The sequence below is a fragment of the Felis catus genome, chromosome B2 (genome assembly GCF_018350175.1).
Source record: "Felis catus isolate Fca126 chromosome B2, F.catus_Fca126_mat1.0, whole genome shotgun sequence".
Taxonomy (NCBI): Eukaryota; Metazoa; Chordata; class Mammalia; order Carnivora; family Felidae; genus Felis; species Felis catus.
The window spans coordinates 34563085-34584174 of record NC_058372.1 but is presented as its reverse complement, the minus strand read 5'-3'; the positions used below and the strand labels follow the sequence as shown (position 1 = coordinate 34584174).

Genomic DNA, 21090 nt, shown 5'->3' with positions numbered 1-21090 from the left:
ACATCTCATTAAAATACTCATGCCAAAGATCTTATCTGGTAAGCAGACCAGATGGTTTTAATGTAAGGAGTAAAGGCACCATTTAGCAGCCATGTAGACAGCTTAGCCAGCTTATTTCACAACAAACTATTCTCCTCATTTAAAGCAAAGATTACTGAGAGGTGACCTCTAAATTATCTGCATCAATCAACCTGGACTCAATATTTTACTATATGGTCTACATTACAGGATAAAAACAAAAAGCTAGTCAAAAGAGAATATACTGAGCATACTACCAGAAAATTAGATCATCAACCAGTTGTAAACAAGACAGCACAAGGTTATTTCTTCAATCACTCCACCAACAAATATTAATTGTTGAGCACTGGGGATGCAATGATGAAAAAGGGAGTTACAGAATTTAGATGAGAGGAAGGCATTTATGAGTATAAACTCCTAAGAAAGCATGATGAGAGCTATAAAATATCCAGGTGCTAGAGAACACACAAAAGAGGGCCCCAACCCAGACTTAGGAAGGAGTTAATTGAAGGGAAAGATTTATTTTTTATTTTATTTTTTACTAAAAAAAATTTTTTTTTTTTAATTTATTTTTGAGACAGAGCATGAGCAGGGGAGGGGCAGAAAGAAAGGGAGACACAGAATCTGAAGCAGGCTCTAGGCTCTGAGCTGTCAGCACAGAGCCCGACGCGGGGCTCGAACTCACGGACTGTGAGATCATGACCTGAGCTGAGGTCGGATGCTTAACCCATTGAGCCACCCAGGCGCCCCGGGAAAGATTTATTGAAGGACCCAAACTCTAAGCCAGACCCTGAAGCTTCTTTACCTTTTTAAATTAGCTCATCTGAGAAAAGGGGGACATCTTATTGACCATATCAGACAAAAACTCAATGGTATTAAATGTAAGTCACTGAAGACAGCTACAAGGAGTTTCACCAACTCTCTACCCTTGGCAGGTCGGCAGCAGACCTGCGAAGGAAGTAAGTTGCAAATATACCGTTGATACAGTTAACTCCTTCATCTTTCTCCCAGACTGCTTCTCTTCCTGCATTACCTATCTTGGGCGCTCAGCCTATTTTCAAAGAATGAAAGTATTTCTGTAAGCCCAAACAATGAGGCTGGGTATTTCTTTCACAGTGATGGAGGAAAGCATTACTTCCGAGCAGATAGTGCTTATTTGCTAAATTAGGAAAACAACTCTTCTCTGCCACAAAAGCCAATCAATCATAATTTACTTGCACAGTTTTTATCCAAATACAAAACAAAAATCAATGCTTATCTATCAACTCCTTTAACATTCTCCATTCAATCAAATCTCTTTTTCCGTACACTGGACACGTTTTCTTCACTTCTTTGACTGTCTGGAATAAATTTCAACCTCTAAGCCCCATCTATATTTACCTGTTTCTTCAGACCCAATTATTACTTTGTTTAGAGGCTTTCCTCTACTGAGTTTCTCCTGTGTCTTGAGACCCTGTATGTTGCTTCGACATTAGAAATTTGACCTGGTCCTTTAGTTATTTTAGGTAAACATTTATGTTTTGTCTCATTACAAACAGGCACCACATACAACTGGAAGGCCTTCAGTTGTGACATCTTACACAGAACCAATCATAATATCTACCCAGTAAGAAAGGCTGGCAGACTTTCAAATAATAATCACAGCCCTGGATCAAGAAAAATGTCATTAGAAATACATTTAGAAAAAAAAAGAAAAAAGAAATACATTTAGAGCCAAAAGACCTGAGTTGTATGCAATTTCATATGTAGTATTACAGAATTCAGTTCTTCTCTCCACCACAGTTTCCTCATCTGAAACCTCTAAGTACTAAAGATTCGACTAGCTCTCTGCCCCTCCCCCACTCGTGCCCTGTCTCTCTGTCTCAAAAATAAACAAAACATAAAAAAAAACAAAAAACAAAAACTTTAAAGATTCAACAAGGAAGAAAACAAACTCCCTACTCTACTAGACCGTGCAAGCCAGCGGGAGAAGAGACACAATCACAAATGTAGGATGGCAACATCTGCTAAGAACAACGTGGAGTAAGGTGCAGACACGGACGGTGGAAGGCTGAAGCTATGCTAGTGAGGGGAAAAAGAGCTTCTGGTGAAGAGACCTTTGAGTGGGTCCTGAAAGAAACGAAGGAGCCAGTCATGTGGATATGTGGGGAGGGTGTTCAGGCCAACATTAGAAACCAGGATAAAGGTCCCACTGGGAATGTGGATGTCCATGTTCAAGCAAGAACACAGAGGCCAGAGAGGATGGATGCAGAGAGTGGGTGGGAAGAATATAGATGTGGTCAGGGAGTGCACAGGAACAAATCATGTAGGATCTTCCAGAACCTACCACACTGCCTATGGTTTATTAAAAATTTTCTTCTCTCCTATGAGGAGTCTCAACTCGATCATCAGAGATCATGCTTATCTTTATTTACTGTTACATTCCTCAGAAACTAGTACCGTGCCTAGCATAGGATGGGTGTTCAAATACTGAATGAAATCAGATTCAATGTAAATCCAGAAACTCTCTTTACCAATGCAGTATGCTCAGCAGCTTTTATTTACAATGACGTAAAAAAGCTACACTTGGGGCGCCTGGGTGGCGCAGTCGGTTAAGCGTCCAACTTCAGCCAGGTCACGATCTCGCGGTCCATGAATTCGAGCCCCGCGTCAGGCTCTGGGCTGATGGCTCAGAGCCTGGAGCCTGTTTCCGATTCTGTGTCTCCCTCTCTCTCTGCCCCTCCCCCGTTCATGCTCTGTCTCTCTCTGTCCCAAAAATAAATAAACGTTGAAAAAAAAAAAAAAAAGCTACACTTGTTAGGGGTCCCTGGGTGGCTCGGTCGGTTAAGCATCAGACTTCAGCTCAGGTCATGATTTCACGGTCCATGAGTTTAACCCCGAGTTGGGTTCTGTGCTGACAGCTCAGAGCCTGGAGCCTGCTTCAGATTCTGTATCTCCCTCTCTCTCTGCCCCTCCCGTGTTCATGCTCTGTCTCTGTCTCAAAAACAAACGTTAAAAAAATTTTTTAAAGGAAAAAAGTTACACTTGTTAGATGATGAACAGTCATTTTTATCAAGTTTAACTCTACACAAGGTGATAATTTGCACACTGGTTTTCACTGAAACAATGGTTGCTGCTGACCCTGTTGTAAGGTCTTCTGCTAGATCACAGCAGATTCTAAAACCCCACTTCTATTTCCTCTTCAAGAACTAAGCAGAGATAAGGAACTCAGGTATAAGAAACCTGAAGTGTGAAGGTGTAAAAAACAAAAAATGCAAAAAGCAGTAGAAAATTCCACTTACCATGACAATTCAGCTTTCCTGAAATTTGAGGAAATAGTTCCAAGAGTCCAAAGACTCTTCATTGCCTATAAGCTTGCTTAGAGAACTGACACCCCCAAGAAAAGGCAATATTGTTGCACAAAGTTGCAGCTTTCTCTAGGGGCTAGGTTCTAATCAAGTATTAAATGGCCAGTGCCATTTAAAATTTCTGGATTTCTGGGGTGCCTGTGTGGCTTAGTTGGTTAAGAGACTGACTCTTGACTTCAGCTCAGGTCATGATCTCACGGTTGTGAGATTGAGCCCCGCATAGGGCTCCACGCTGAGGGTGGAGCCTGCTTGGGATTCTCTCCCTCTCTCCTTGTGCCTGTCTCCCTCATGTGCTCTCTCTCTCTCAAAATAAGTAAATAAACCCTTTAAAAAATAATTTTTTTGGATTTCTATTGGGAACTAAATATTTGAAGCATGCATATATATGCCACCTCCCAGCAAACATTACCATCAAGAAGGCAAGAGAAATGTCCAAATGATTTTCAGTCACCAAACTACAAAATTTTGCCATCTGTATAACCACATCATATGGCAGTCAAGAACAGCTTCATATATTCATCTTTTAACTCCACATTTTCCAAACAATCTCTCTCTCTGTTAGATTCACATTGTTCCTAATGGCCAAAACTCACTATCTATTGTTCCTTTCTCAAAAGTTATGTTCTCACAGGGGCCCCTGGCTGGCTCAGTCAATAGATCATGTGACTCTTGATCTCAGGATTCTGAGTTCAAGCCCCATGTTGGGGGCAGAAATTACTTTAAAATAAAGTTTAAATTTAAAAAAGTACATAGTCTTGGGGCGCCTGGATGGCTCGGTTGGTTAAGCGTCCAACTTCGGCTCAGGTCATGATCTCGCGGCTTGTAGGTTCAAGCCCCATGTCCAGCTCTGTGCTGACAGCTCTGAGCCTGAAGCCTGCTTCTGATTCTGTCTCCTTCTCTCTCTGCCCCTCCCCCATTTTTGCTGTCTCTATTAAAAATAAATAAACGTAATAAAAAATTTTTTTTTAATAAAAAAGTATATAGTCTTAAAAATGAAGTATGCACAATGCCTAGTAACCAAGAAGTTACAAATTCAGGAAAATTGTATTTAATTGTATGATAAATGAAAAATGCTAACTGCAACATAAAGGCACAAATACACATAACACATGATTAAAATTCAACTGTAAATATGAAAAGTAACTAGAGATTTTATTAATCAGCACAAAAAATTCATGTTCAAAATTACAGCCTACTCTAAACCTGACAGGCTACAGAACCACTCTAGCCTTTAGCGTGTCTGATTTGGCCAGAATAGTGGGTTTTAATCTGTCTGCTTTGTTTTAATGTGAATTTGACTACTTTAAGGAAGTACAGTACCAGTATTTTGTTTTACCACACACACCCCCACTCCCAGTTGTATAATGCTGAGCCTCATTTGTGTTAGTTGGCCCTAGAAGTATTTAAATTTGCAAACCTTGCAATTAATTGTAGGCGAAGATGTTTGGTCTCTTATGCAAATTCTGAAGTGACTTTGGAAAACTCTGAAATAACCACAGTCCTGGACAAGCACTAATTTTTTTCAGTGATACAAACATTATAGAAAAATAAACAATGAAATATTTTCTTCAGGCAACCTTAGGTTCACCATTCTGTTTTCCGAGATTCTCCAGTATCAAAAAAGCTTCAGAAGTCAACCACCCCAATTTTCATCATTTGCCTATTAGGTTTAATTAGAGAACCACCGGGGGCCCAGGGAGGCAACGTGACTAGTCCAAGGTCCTATAGCCAATTCGTATCTTGATGACAAATCGGCTTTAAATTTACTTCCTTCCCCCAGTAAGATTTTGATTTGTCAAGGGCAAAGAGTAGTGTTTTCCATTATTTTGAGGCTTTTTCTAACACTCTGCTCAGCAAATATTCAATAAGTGGTACTGAGATTTCCTCCTAAGAGATAAACTCAATTCTTGTTTATAAATCCAGTAAAACCTTGGTTTGTGAGCATAATTCTTTCTGGAAACAAGCTTATAATCCAAAGCACTTGTATATCAAAGGGAATTTCAAGAACCATTGGCTCAGTTGTGATCATGTGATGCTTGGCATCATGTACTATTTGTATTGCAAGACATTGCTCGTTTATCAAGTTAAAATGTATTAGAAATGTTTACTTGTCTTGCAAAACACTCGCAGAACAAGTTACTTGCAATCCAAGGTTTTACTGTAATAAGAACCTGGGGCACCTGGGTGGCTCAGTCAGTTAAGTATCCGATTCTTGGTTTTGGCCCAGGTCATGATCTTGGGGTTCATGACTTTGAGCCCTGAGTTGGGCTCTGTGCTAGCAGCACAGAGCCTGCTTGGGATTCTCCCTCTCTCTGCCCCTCCCCTACTTGTGCTTGCTCTCTCTCTCTCTCGAAATAAATAAAATTAAAAAAAAAAAATCAGAACCCAACTTACACAATGTTCTATGTCAATTATATTTCAATAAAGCTGGAATTTAAGGTGTTACTTCTCTCTTACGGCATAGTGTATCTGCGAATTAGGGATGGGAGGGAGGTGTGCTAATTCAGACACTGGGAAAGCTACAGTAGATTGTTCCATGCACAAGAACACCTGCTGGAATCTATCTTGAACTCATACATGTGCAACCTGGGCATGTGAGGTCATTAATTCCCCATAGAGCAACGCTTGCCAATGGGGTCAGGGGCCAGGGGATAAATGTTCCCCATCTGAGGTACATTCAAACTGCTTCCTAGAAGATTCTGGCAGTTTTCAGCCCGACTGCCCACAGTAGTGACCTCCTAAATAAATAACCTTGTAGCAGCTTTCTCTCCTGCTTCATTTTCCCAAGCCCCTATTACTGGTTTCTGAGACGCTCAGGGTCTGTTTTCCAGGGTGGGTCGCAGGCTTGACACAATGAGATGGTCACAACTGGGAGAATCAGCACAATTCATCAGCTTTCTCAACACGTGAGGTCCACCCCTTGTCCCAGGACAGAAATCCAGTTCTTCAAAGAAGAGCGTGCAAGTCTAGTATCATTTCCACACGTAAGTGGGACAAAAAAGAGAGAAGAACTTGTATAAAACCAGGTCCTGGTTTTTTGATGTAAATTCAATGATGCAAATTTAATGATGTAACGTGGAAAGGCGTCTCTTTAAGAACTGGGACAGGCAATGTGAGAACAAAAGTCATAGTCAAAACTCCCTATACTCCTTTCCATGGAACTCTGCAAGGACTCACTACTGAATCTTCACAATGTGCCTTAAAATAATGAAGACACTACTACGTAGGTGACCCTTGAACAAAGCAGGAGTTTGGGCACCGACCCTTCCCATGCAGATTTACACCACACATAATATACCATCTCTGTATTCATCCCCAGCCCCTAGAAGAGCTGGATGACAGGAATAAAGAATCTTTTGAAGTCTATTTACTGCTAAACAGGAATAGAAATAGACTGCCACTCATCATCTAGCTAAGGAAGGCAAATGCAAAAGGTTCACTCACACATCATTGAATTCCTCCAGAGACCTTGCAGGTGTAAAAACATCCAACAGACCAATCACCTATGAGAAAACAGAAAAATCAGACAGTAAATAAATACAGAACCATAGTACCCATCAAGCTTAGTCATTTTAATAGGAACGAATTTCAAATCCTACCATCTCAGTTCAATAACACCACAACATCATACATTTAACTACAACTTATTTTTTACCCATAGTATGGTTTTGATTTTTACTTGTTAACATCATTTCCCATAACATATTTTACCACTAAAAACTTCATCTCTTTAGAATTTGCTCACATTTAGCCACTTGTAAATAAGAAGCAAAAAGATTTAGGGCTCTTGACTCACATATGCACTAATAGACTAATGATTAACAAGCAGAAAAAGGTCAGACTTCTAGAACTATTATTACAGTATCATGTTTCTTTTTTTTAATGTTTATTTACTTATTTATTTTGAGAGAGAGAGAGCGTGAGTATGCATGCAAGTGGGGGAGGGGCAGAGAAAGAGGAAGAGAATCACAAAGGTTCTGCACTATCAGCACAGAGCCCAACACGGTGCTCAATCTCACAAACCATGAGATCATAACCCGAGCAGAGATCAAGAGTAGGACACTTAACCAACTTAACCAACTTAACCAACTAAGCCACACAGGTGCCCCAGCATCATGTATCTTTTTTAAACGTATTATCATTCCATGAAAATTTTCCAGATGTAGTCTTCAAGACTGATATTTTTGAGCTCCAAAATATTCTCTTAGTATATAATCTTGGTATTATTCTTACAATAGTCTTAAAATTCAGATACTTTTCTTAATCATCATCAGGTATTTGGATCAGAAAATTTAAAAATTTTTTCAAAAGGCTATCTTTATGGAAGGATAAAGCGAAAACTACTTAATACTCAGTAATCCATGGTCTTTGAGCAGTTTTTCTGGTCGTGGAGTTATACTGATCAATCCATTTATACCACCACCATTCCCCAACCACCATCAGTTACTTCTAAAACAAGAGTTAAGAATATCTGGAAATGATCCTGAGAAACTTAACAGGAACCCATGGGGGAGGGGAAGGAAAAAAAAAAAAAAAAAAAGAGAGAGAGGTTAGAGGGGGAGAGAGCCAAAGCATAAGAGACTCTTAAAAAATGAGAACCAACTGAGGGCTGAAGTGGGGTGGGAGGGAGGGGAGGGTGGGTGATGGGTATTGAAGAGGGCATTTTTTGGGATGACCACTGGGTGTTGTATGGAAACCAATTTGACAATAAATTTCATATATTGAAGAAAAAAAAAAAGAATATCTGGAAATGAAACAAATGAAAGCCAAATGGCCTTCATGAAAATTGACCCATGACAGTGGCCTCATTAGCATGTTGCTCTAACCAACCAAGCTAAACAAACAGCTCTGAAAGTAAAATACACCAATGCTCAAAACCTTATCATGAAAAAGAACACTTTTAATTAGAATGTTACTCCACTCATTCAACTATCAGGCTTTTAAAAGCAATTTCAATTATATAGCCTGAACCCAAAAGAGAAAGGCCTTGGAAGTCAAGGAGAATAGCTTTCCAAAACTTTACATCTTATTCCAAAGGAAAGGTACCTGTAAGATCATTACCCAGACAACTGTATACAAGAAAACCAAAACTGGGATGCCTGGGTGGCTCAGATGATTACATGTCCAACTCTTGATTTCGGCTCAGGTCATGACCTTGCAGTTTGTGAGATCGAGCCCCACATTGGCTCGTTGTTGACAGCACAGAGCCTGCTTGGGATTCTCTCTCTCCCCCTCTCTCTGCCCCTTCCTGCTCATGCTTTCTCTCTTTCTCAAAATAAATAAATAAACTTAAAAAAAAAAAAAGGAAAACCAAAATTACTTATAACTGTACTACCCATTATAACTATCATTAACATTTTGAGATATTTCCTTTGATTTTTCTGATATATGTAAAATAAGTTCGGGTTATATTCTGCATACAGTTTTATATCCTGCCTTGTCACTATATAATGACTATTCTCATATCCTCAAATATATTTCATGCTCTACCATTTGTATATACCGTTAATTAACCAATTTCCTATCTTTGGACATTTAAGGAACACTGCAACTGTGCATGTACATGTGTATGTAATATATATTTTGCACATCTTGTATTTCCTTCCAGAAAATAAATTTCAACAAATAGAATTACAGCATCAAAGGATACTGATATATTTAAGGATCTTAGTATTGTCAAATTGTCCTACATAAAGCTGAGGTCAATTTACATTCCCACCAATAGTGTATCTGTGACCTTGTAACAGCTCTGAATCGTGCTTTAAATTTAAGTCACATCATTTTCTTTTACCTTCTCCATCTAAACCATAACTGTTTTTCTTGAGCCTGATTTACTCCTGGCTTAAGATCTTTGGTCTTTTGATTACTCTGCCCATCCCCACTTGTACTTTAGGTAACTGAGATCTAGAAGTCGATTTCGTTCAACTGTTCCAATATTTTTTAATCATTGATTCTTATTACGTGAGATGCTCCATCTCCCCAATGACAGGAAAAGTTTAAAACAATTTACATTGTTTTACATTATTTCAATTGTGATTGTGAAAATCCTCAAATTAAAGTAAAATTAAAACACTAGATGTCAATTTACATAGGATTTTTCATGTAAGAGTTACCTCAAAGATAGTAAAACAATGTAAGTCCAAAATATTTTCAAATAAAGCTCCAACTTCAATTTGAAAACACAACAAGCATTTTGGAATCAAACAGCTGTAAGTCTAAACTCCACAGTCAGTTTGTGATTTCCTGGATCCATGAACTTATGTCTTTTTCATTCCAATAACCCCAGCACTTGGAATACTGTCTGGCACATAGCACCTCAAGTAATATTTGTTAAATAAATGAAAGAAAGGAATCCTCTCTGAGCCTCATTTTCCTCATATGAAAGAGAGGGGGATGCGTATTTTTATCACATCGTGAGGAAGATTAAGGAGACAGTGTAACTGAAGGCGCCTAGCACAAAGGACTGACCCTCTGTGGATTACCAAATTAAGTGGTGATCACAGTCCTTAGAGTTTATAAAGAATTACAAAATACAAATCACAGAAACAATCTGAAGCAGCTACTTCCAGTAACGAAATCTGAGATACAAAGCTAATCTAAATTATTCAAATGGCTAAGAAGCATGCCTGCAAGGAGCACAATAAACTGATTTGGGAAAAATAACAGCACAAGCATGTTAGTAAACAGTCTATCAAATTTCAATTTCTTTAAAAGGACACATCTTATGAGATTAAAACTACCCATGTTACATCAAAGTATCTTTAATTTTTTGTGGGCTTTTACATTAATTACATTACATTAATTGTATTTATGGAGTACTCACAAAAAGGAAAATACTATAAAACGAGTTTCCCAGCATTAAACTGGGGAACTTGGGGGAACATTCCATAATCTATTCACTTCTCAATTCTTATTTTGCTAAATGTTTGTTTGTTTATTGATTTTGAGAGAGAGAGAGCACAAGTGGGGTAGAGGCAGAGAGAGAGAGGGAGAGAGGATCCCAAGCAGGCTCCATGCTCAGCACAGAGCCCAACAAGGAGCTCTATCCCACATCGTGAGATCATGATCTGAGCCAAAATCAAGAGTTGGATGCTGAACCAACTGAGCCACCCAGGTGCCCCTATTTCCCATTTCTTGAATGGAAATTTCCTTTTAATTCAAGTTATATTTTAGCCTGTTTCTTTACTCCTGCTTTCAGACACCCAAAAGTAACCCAGGAATCAATTATTTAGAAAAGACATTTACAATACAAATAATCAGCAAATGTCCCTGATGACTGTCCTACAACGGTCAAAAACTGATAGACAGAAGTGATACATTTTTACCAAATTGGCACACACTCAAGAGAAAACCCACTTTAACTCAGAAACCAACAACATTTAATATCTTTAACACAAGTGCACCAAAACAATGACCGGATCTACCACGGTAAGGTAGATCCCAAATAAAAATTTTTAAAGGATTCCTTGAATAGTTTTAAATTTCAAAATGCACAGATCTCCAGGCCCTTAACTCCAGGCAATCTTTACAGTACCTACCCAGAAGGCAAAAAGCTGCAGCTGGCAAGATGCTCCCCTTTCATGTTTCCTTAGAGCAGGTGTTAATGAGATCAAGGTCGCAAGTTCAATCAGGAATGCACCAGGTAACTTTGTTCAAAGAATAACTCTTATAGGCACAGAGGATATTCTCCCTAGCTCATTCCCCTTTACCCATCTGGTAAATGTGTGTCTGCCATTCGTTATCACTAATAAAAGAAATAAACTCAAGATGACATATTGATTCTGAGTCCAGCATTTTTGGGCAAAAGATCACATGTGCATTTGGCACCTAGAAATTACATTTGTTACCAATACTTAATATTGTCAAGAGTTTTAAGCTGCTACTGTTTTGGAGGCCTGGTGGCTAGTTAAAAATTGTACCGTGGCCCAAAAGAGTTATTTACTTATTTATTTTACAGATTTTATTTTTAAGTAATATCTACACCCAAGGCGGGGCTCAAATTCACAACCCGGAGATCAAGAGTCACATGCTCTACTGACTGGGCCAGGCAGGCAACCCCCAAAAAAGTCATTTAAGAAAAAGAAAGAGGAAGAGAAAGAGGAAGATGAAGGAGAGGAACTCCTCTAAAAATCCTCGATTAAACTTACTTGGAAGCCTTGGCTCTTCCCTGGGTAAAACTGCTTTTACACTGTCAGTTCCTAAGGGTTTGTAGAATAGGCTCAAGTTCAGGAATTTTTCTACATGGAGTCAAAGTCTGTTAGCCCCTTCCCATTCCTCCTTCAAATACTTGCCAACAGAAGAGAGAACTCTGAAACGTTGAGCCATGTGCCTTCTTTTGTTCAAAACCAAATCACCAATACTTAAGTACAGGTGCTCTACATTCATACCGCTAAAACCTAAACACGTTACCATAAAAAGACCAACTGCTATTAAGCGAGCTGCTTATACAACACCTTGTGTAGATTAAAATCCTAATGCTATCAGTCCTCTTTTTTAAAAGATTCTTTTAGCCTCTCCTAAATTAGAACAATTATATCCCATCACTGTGGCCTTTTCGTTTCTACAGAGTGACCCAAATGTAACCAGCCTAATATCATATAAGACACATTTTGAAGTGTCTCATTACAGAAAACTAAAGCACAAAAAACTAAATAAGGCTGTTTCTTATGACCAGTAGAAAAGCCAAGGCATGGATTCAGATAACCCAAAAGAATCCCTGCCCTAAACATTGGCTTAAATGGTCTATGAAGCGAGGCAGAACAATAAAGTATGGCGCTGGTAATCTAAACCAGATGTTCGTAAATGAGCGCTGGCAACATCGGTGGGATCCCAAGGCCTCCTGAAAGTGCTTTGGGGTTCCATAAATGTTTGGCTTGTATTCCATTTTCAAAGTATTCTTTATTTAAAAGCTATGATAATGTCTTTGTCACATTTATTAATGTGTAATGAAAAACAGCATACACACTCAACTGTGTTAAAAACCAAATGTAAACGCATCAGTTAAGCTGCCAGGCCACCTTGATTTTATGCAGACCCTGGAAGAGAGCTTCTCCTGCTGGCTTTTTCCATGTATATCAACTTCTTGTAAACATGTCACTGATTGGGAAGGCTGCAGCTCTGCACGGAACTCTTTAAAAACTCAGGTTTGCACATGGATGCTCATGCACACTATACCCAGGAATAGAGGTTACCTGTGGAGAACAACTTGCTCAATAGGATGCAATTAAAACAAACTATGAAAATAAATAAGAAGCTATAGCTGTAATTACAAGAGCATCCATAATCCAATTCCAAATTTAAGTCTCAATGCTCCCAATGTAGAAGAAATTTGTACCTTGGGAAGCAAATGTATGTTAATAAAGGATCACATCTCTGTAATTTTTTTCTTACCATGGGAAAAAATTCAATTATTAAGACAGAAAAGGTCTGAATAGCCAAGTAATAAATTTACGGATTTTGAATTTTTTTCTACACAGTAACAATCCATAGGGTCAAATGATTCTAAAATCTCTATCGCCACTGTTTCTACAATGCTACAAATTTTACAGATCCTTTCATACACAATCACATAAATTCTTTTAAACTCGATTTTGAAATTTAGGAAAGTAAGTATCTTCAACCAATTGTTTTTTTTCTCTTTCAGCTAACATTGCAATTGCATCCCTTTATTTACTGCATTGGGGTTTTTACGTTTATTTATTTATTTTGAAAGAGAGAGTGTGTGTATGTGTGTGCACTCGTGCCAGTGAGCAGAGTGGGGGTGGGGCAGAGAGAGAGGAAGAGAACCCCAAGCAGGCTCTGTGCTGTCACAAGCAGGCAAGCACAGAGCCCTACTCAGGGCTCAATCTCACGGAACATGAGATCATGACCTGAGCTGAAACCAAGAGTCGGATGCTCAACCGACAGAGCCACCCAAACGCCCCCACGGTATTAGGATTTTCTAGGATTTTAGGATTTTTTGCAGTATGGCATTGCTTTCAAATTCCCAAACTGACAGAAAAGAAAAAGTTATATTTAACTTAAACGATGTGTTTGTCACATTTATTAAAATGCCTGAATTTGGAAAAGCTGTCTTGAAAAAGATTAAAAAGGAAAATTATAATATTAAATTATCCATAAAATAACAGCCACCTTTGAAAGGACATTCAGTGAGCCTAACACATGCTGCCTCAAACTTGCCCACCGAAATAATCCATAATAACATAAAATAGCCTTGGACTCCCATATTTGGACACTACAGCCTGAAGTAAATGTAGTAAAGAATGCAAATTTGTTTAATCTTTTCTCTCAAAAATCCTTTCATTAAAAAAGTCTGTTCAATGCAGTGGCCACTACACCCCAGTACGAGGCACGGTCCACAGCGTGATGCGTTCTAATGTACGCCCATTTGCAGCAATTAAAACACAACTTTTTCCAGTTTATTCAACAGCAGCATTTATTCTTCCTTGAATGAATAACTTACATTTTCATGTTTCATATGTTTAAGTAACCGCAGTTCTCTGTAGGTCCTTTTGGCATGAATGATGGACTGAAACGGTCTGGAGAGCTTCTTCACTGCCACACGTAACCCAGTTTTTGTGTCAAAGGCAGCACTAAGGAAAAAAAAAAACACAGGAAGAATTCATCATTAAATGTGCTTTAAATATTTCAAAATCAGTATTTATAAGGCTTTTCCATTTTCAGATTAAATGGATCTACACAAAGATACATAAAAAGTAAAAAGTATAAACATAAAAACTAAAACAACCTATAATCCTACTATCCAAAGTAATCTGTTATTTTTGGTGTTTCCTTCTCATCTTTTTTTTTGATGCATCTAAATCAGGGATCAGAAAATTTTTTCTATGAAGGACCAGATAGTAAATATTTTAGACTCTGGGAGGCTTAGGGTCTTTGTCACAACTCGTCAACAACTCTGTGGTCATAGAAAGCAGCTAGACAATAAATTTAAAAATGGATGTAGTTGTGTCCCAGTTAACACGAAAATAAGCAGCCACTTCATCTACATGAGCCAATAGACTGATACATAAAGAGCTGGACTCTGTCTTCTCTGATGTAGCCTTCACTGTCACCTTGCCACCAAATACTGCCTGACCAGAGAGGAGGGTTTGGGATGCTTTCAGGGCAATGAGTTGGCACAACAATTTCCTGAGCATCGACAAAGTATCTGCCACTTTTTAGAAGCTTAGATGTAGTAAGGAACAGGTCAACAAATCTCAGCCCTCAGGGGATGGGGGGAGGGAAGAGCAGGATAATAAAAATAATATCGAATAGTGATGAATGTTAGGACTAAATAAAACAGAATGGGACAAATGAAGACAGCCAGTGGGGTTTTGCTACTTTAGCTAGAATGTCTGAGGAAGTACATTTGAGCTGAGACGACTGAATGATGAGAAAGCAATAGCCATATAAAGGTACAGGGAAAAAGAACGTCAAACAGAAAACAACAACAACAGTACTATTAATATTTATGGAGTCTTTATCACATACCAGAAACTGTTCTAGGCCCTTTACATTAATTTTTAAAATTAAAATTAAAATAATTTTTAATCCCTAACACCCCTACAAAGTGAATGCTATTATCATTCCCCCAGTCAGAAATTCGGAAACTGAAGCACGGAGAGATTAAGCAACTTGACCGTGATCACAAAGCTAGAAAGTGGCAGGAGCAGGGAATTTGGATCCACAGCTGATGCTATTAACCACTTTGCCATGCTGCCTCTCAGAAGAGCTAGTGCAAACAAAGGAAAAAAGAAACAGTGGTAGAAAAACTATGGCGTGCTGGAGGGCATAAAGATGGCCTGTGTAGGTGGGACGCAGGGAGCAAGGGGAGAGTAGAAAAGAATGAGGTCAGAGGCATGGGCAGAGGCTAGATCATGTAGGACAACTACAGCAAGAATCCTGATGTGTATTTTAATTATTTTTAGAGACTGGGCTAATCCAATCATGCCGCATCCTCCTGTTTATCTCAGCCTCTAATGGGCATCCAAGACTTTGGGATCATCTACCATGACCAAACTCTTTCCCATGTGACTCTGTACTTGTTCCAGAAGTTCCCCTCCCTTCACTCCCAAATCCTTACACTATGTCCTTACTCTTCAACTCCCAATTTGTTATCAACTCCTGTAAATCTTCAACCCCTTTTCTGAGCCTTCCCTCCAACTCTTTGATTTAATTGAAACTAGGCTCTACCTTGAAGACACTACTTGTCTTACAGCCCTGCCCTTAGCGGGCACATCCCAGGTACCTCAAAGTTAGCAGGTGGGGCAGATTTCCTCCTTGCCAACCATGTCTACTTCCAGCCTCTAATTCTCCATTAGTTCCATTCTCTCTGCTGCTATAATCCACTGACCTGGAATTTTCCATTATTTACCAAAAAGTTAGTTCCTATCTCAAAGTCTCTCTCCACCCTCAACATCTGTCATCATTCTTGGCAACTTCAACATCCAGGTGGAAGGCACATCCAACATCCTGGCCTCTCGGTTTCCTGACCTCTCCAGGAAACTCCACCTCGTCCAGCCACCTCCATGGTCACACCCTGGACCTCTGTCTCCACCAAAAGCTGCCCTGCCTACACAATTTTGAATGCCAGCACCCGTTTTCCATCACAAACCTTCTTTGCCTTTCAGTTTACTTCTAGTTTAATTGTATCCTGACTACAACAATTTGTGGACGTCATCGTCATTGCCTGATTCGACCCTTCAAGCCCTCTCCCATCTTCATTTTCCTTCTCACCTGGCTTAGATTGTATGTTCCCTTGTGTGTTTGCCTCTCTCTCCTATACTCACCTGGATAAAGTCTGACTTTGGGTGATCTCAACTATTTTTATTTCCCTTGTCTGCATCCAAGAACAAATTGTGGTTGAAGAAAAAAAAAAAAAAAGGACAATCATACAGACTGGTTTCATTCTTAATTTCTGGCCTTACCCTCAAATAAGGCTCTCAAAACTGCCACTTTTTTTTTTTAAGAAAACTTTTTTTAAGTTTACTCATTTATTTTGAGAGAAAGAACAAGAGCAGGGAAGGGGCGGAGAAAGAAGGAGAGAGAGAAAGGAAGAGAGAGAACCCCTAGTAGGCTCTGCACTGTCAGTGCAGAACGCAACACGGGGCTTGAACTCATGAACCGTGAGATCATGACCTGAGCTGAAACCAAGAGCTGGACACTCAACCGAGCCACCCAAGTGCCCTAAAACTGCCATTTTTTTTCCCTAGGAAGTCCATTTTCTTACTCAAAGTCATCATTTGACACTGTCACTCTCTTCAAACCTCTAATTCACTCTCTTCCCTCAAAGTTGTCCTTGGCTTCATTGGGAAAATAGAAACCATCAAAGGGAAGCTCCATCTGCCTCCTGGGTAAGTCTACAAACCCACCTGCAGTTGGACCTATCTTCTCTGCTTTGTCTCTTGCTCTAACTAAGAACACATGTCCTTTCTTACAAAAATCCAAGACCTCTCACTTTGGAGCCATCTCCCTCCTCCTTTCAAGTTCTTTACTCCTTCATTCCTTTTCTCTCTCCATTCTGAGTTTCTGCCTATCTTTTGGATCATTCTCATCAACATAAATATGCTCTAGTTATTTCCCACCCTCAACAAACAAACAAAAACTTAACCCTGAAAGCTCCTCACTACAGTTAATGTTCTCCAAGGGTTCTCAAAGTATGGTTCCTAGACCAGTAGCATTCGTGTCACCTGGGAACTTATAAGAAATGCACATTCTCAGGTGTCACCCTAGACCTACTGAATTGGAAACCCTGAAGTGGGTCCAGCAATCTGCATTTTATGAAGCCCGCCACGTAACTCTAACCCACAGTGAAGTCTTTACCTCTGCCATTCCACAGACCAGCAACACTGGCATTATGTGGGAGCTCTTTAGAAATGCAGAATCTCAGGCCTTAAAGTAGAATCTACATTTGGACAAGGTCTCCAGGTAATTCATGTGTATCTCAAGGTGTGAGTCATTTCCTTGGCTCCCATTCTTTCCTCAACCCATTACACTGAAACCGTTCTTCTCGGGTCACTAATGACCTGTTACCAAATCCAACTGCCACTTTTCTGGATTAGAAATTGACATGGTTAACACTTCCCCTTTCTCTAAACACTCTCCATTCTGGAGTCCGTATCAGCACATTCTACTGGTTTTCTGTGACCTCTATGGCAACTCCCTCTCTATCCTCATCGCATGTGGTTCCTCTACTTGAACTCTGTTAGTTCCTCAGGGCATGGCACTAGGCCCTCTTCTCTCTCCTACATTCTTCTGGATAATCTCATCTATGTCCAAGACTTAAATGCCATCTTATATTGAAAACTCCCAAATCTCTCACTGAAATCCCTTCTCTGAGCCTGACTGCCTTCCTAACATCTCCATATGAAAAACACATAAGCACCTTAAAGCTTAGCAAGTTCAAAACACCTATAACTATTCCTCTCCTTGTCTCTTATATTTCAATAAATGGACTTTCCATCCAATTGCTCAAGTCACACATCTGAGTATCACTTGTTTTCTCCCTTTCCTCCAGCTCCAGCCTCCTGGTCCCCATCCAAACCTATCGGCAAGTCTTGTAGTTTCCCATCTCCAAAATACATCTCTAATTCAACTTCTCTTCATTGCACTGCTAACATACTAGTCCAAATCATCCTCGTCACCAGCCTGCCTTCTTCTGCTGGGCTCCCTACCTCCTGTTTTGTGACATTCTTTTTCTTTTTTTTTAATTTTTTTTAACATTTATTTATTTTTGAGACAGAGACAGAGCATGAATGGGGGAGGGTCAGAGAGAGGGAGACACAGAATCTGAAACAGACTTCAGGCTCTGAGCTGTCAGCACAGAGCCTGACACGGGGCTCGAACTCACGGACCGTGAGATCATGACCTGAGCCGAAGTTGGGACGCTTAACCGACTGAGCCACCCAGGCGCCCCTGTTTTGTTACATTCTAATACACTCACCACAAGCATCCAATTCAATCTTTTAAAAATATAAATTAGATGACACTACCCACTGCTTTCAAATCCTTCAAGAAATTTCCTTGGTACATAAAATAAAATGCAAGTTTCCTATCATAGCCTACAAGGCTCAGATGACCTGACCACCAATGACCACTCTAACCTGCTCCTGCATGACTCTTTCCTTTCCCCCAGCCACTATGTTTTGAACATGCTGGCTCCTTTTAGTTCCTTACACTCTTCAGACAGGCTGTTTCTGGTTCCTGAGCTGCTCTTCTCTCCCACCTCCACTCTACCCTACAGCCGAATCCTTCTTCTTCAAGCATTGGGTTAAATAGCCATCCCCCTCAGAGATGTATCAACAGGTCTGTTATTCTCTGTCACGACACCCTCCTTCTTGTTTCCTGCCTTATCCTACAAAAAGGGAGGGGGTGTTCTCTTCTCTCCCACTCCTGTTCCTACAAACCCATAAAATAATAACTTCTTCCCTCTTGGAAGTACCAAGTCAACTTATACTCTTCTCTAAACCCCTCAATGGCTCTTGTGAGACAGAAAATGGCCCCTGCTATGTGACCCATCCTTCTCAACTCTCCACCTCAGTTTGCCTGCCCACCTGTAGGCTGAACATGTTCTCTCCTCCACTGATAAGCCCTTGGGGACCTCCTGGAGCAAGGAATGTCATCAGGTTTCTAGCTGACCTGCCTATGACTGAATGTGCAAGTTCAACTCAGTAGGGAAAAAATAAGAAGGCTACTTGAGCTGCCTGTCCAAGCTGTTCTCCATGCCAGCTTTACAGTAATAAAGTACATATTTTCATCTCTATTTGACTCCTGTATCTATTCAGCAAAAGGTAGGCTAGGATTAACCAGTACCCTATCCCAATAATCACAATTTATTACTGTATGTTTATTTACCACCCAGCAGGGTGGTTAAATAAGGGCTAGGGCTTTGGTATTAGACAATCTGGATTTCAATTCAAATTCTGTCACTTAGTAGCTATATAATCTTGAGAAAGTTAATTAAATTCTCTCGGGCTTATATATAAAATGAGGAGAAGGTACGTATCTAATAAAGAGAATGCTTGTTAAGATTAAATGTGATAACTTTTGTAGTAGCTTTAGCAAAAGGGCCTGGCCTATAGTAAAGCTTAATTATTAGACATTAATAATGTCTGCCTTTCCCATTCATCATAAGCACCTGGAGGGCAGTTACTGTCTTCTGGTTTATCACTTCTGTATTGCACAGTACTTAGCATAATGCCCGGCAGGGGCACACTCTCAAAATATGCTTAACAAAAGCATGAAAGAGTATTTTGTAATGCAGTTATCTGAAACATGAAAGAAAAATCTTCAACTTTATTATTTGGCTCTCAATTTTTACAAATTCGGTAGCGTCCAGGGGCACCCAGCTGGCTTAGTCGGTGGAGCGTGCGACTTATGATCTCGGGTTGTAATTTCGAGCCCCACGTAGGGTGTAGAATTACTTAAAAATAAAATCTTAAAAGAAAAATAAATTCAATAGCATCCAACAAGAAACTGATAGTAATGTTAAAAACATACAATCATTGAGTGCTTTGTTATTGCAAGATACTATTTTTAGATCTTTACATAAATGAACATCTTTATCAAAAAGACATCATTATTGGGGCGCCTGGGTGACTCATCTGGTTGAGCGTCCAACTCTTGGTTTCGGCTCAGGTCATGATCCCAGGGTCATGGGATCAAGCCCAGTGTTGGGCTCCCTGATGAGCATGGAGCCTGCTTGGGATTCTCTCTCTCTCTGCCCTTTTCCTCAGCTGGTGCATGCTCTCACTCTCTTAAAAGAAAAAGACATTATTATTATTATTTCCATTGTACAGATGAGAAAACTGAGGCACAAAGCGATTAAATAATGTGCCCGCAGTATGGACAGCAAATGGCAGAGCTGAGATTCATATTCAGCTGGTATGTTTTCAAGCACGAACTCTTAATGGATACCATTGAATGACTCCTTAATGGATCTCTGAATGGAACTCTTAAAGAATAATCAAGTTCAACTTTGCCAACAGTTCAGTCCATTTTAAATATATCCTAATTATATGAACTCTGCCTTTCTAAAATGCTTCCTACTATAATTAATTGCATTTCATATGGACAAATTATTTCTTGTAATTTTACATTGAACTCTGGATAGCATTAATAAGCATTTCAGAAGAAAAAACTTTCACTCTGGATGCATTACTTTATGTAGGGGAAGTTTCTCAATCCCTAAAGTTCTAACTACTCCCTGTGAATTTAGGACACTGATGGAGTCAATGATGTGGTTTCTTACAAATACCAAAGTATCACTTCCTGAGTATTTGCTGAAATATCTCCTTCACGAGAGCTTTATGGATATAAAAGAAACACTAAACATAGTACCTGATATCACAGAACTTGCCATCTGAGATTATGAAACATACATGAAAGCAAAGAACGCCCAACAACACAGTGTAACTATACACAGTTGACCACGTTTCTACAAAGTGGGTTCAAAAATATATACATTGTGTATACAAATTTATATATAGCGGCGTCCAGCTGGCTCAGTCGCAAGAGCATGTGACTCTTCATCTCAAAGTTGTGAGTTCCAGCCTCACGTGAGGTGTAGAGATTACTTAAATAAAACTTAAAAAAAAAAATGTACTTATGGGGTGCCTGGGTGTCTCAGTTGGTTAAGCGTCTTGATTTTGGCTCAGGTCACAATCTCAGGGTCGTGAGATCGAGCCCAGTGTGGGTTAATATTCTCTCTCTCCCCCTCCTCCCTCCA

The 21090-nt window shown here is 39.6% G+C and overlaps 1 protein-coding gene across 6 annotated transcripts in view; it reads right to left on the bottom strand.

The window, feature by feature from the left end:
• Positions 1–21090, bottom strand: part of MAPK14 (mitogen-activated protein kinase 14) — a 74872-nt gene that overhangs the window by 35909 nt on the left and 17873 nt on the right. For all 6 annotated transcript variants that reach the window (XM_011282246.3, XM_045057446.1, XM_003986062.4 and 3 more), the window contains exons 2-3: positions 13828–13957; positions 6810–6868 (exon numbers count right to left, since the gene is read on the bottom strand). In XM_011282246.3, the coding sequence (XP_011280548.1) occupies positions 6810–6868; positions 13828–13957 (189 nt within the window). The remainder of the gene's footprint in view (positions 1–6809; positions 6869–13827; positions 13958–21090) is intronic.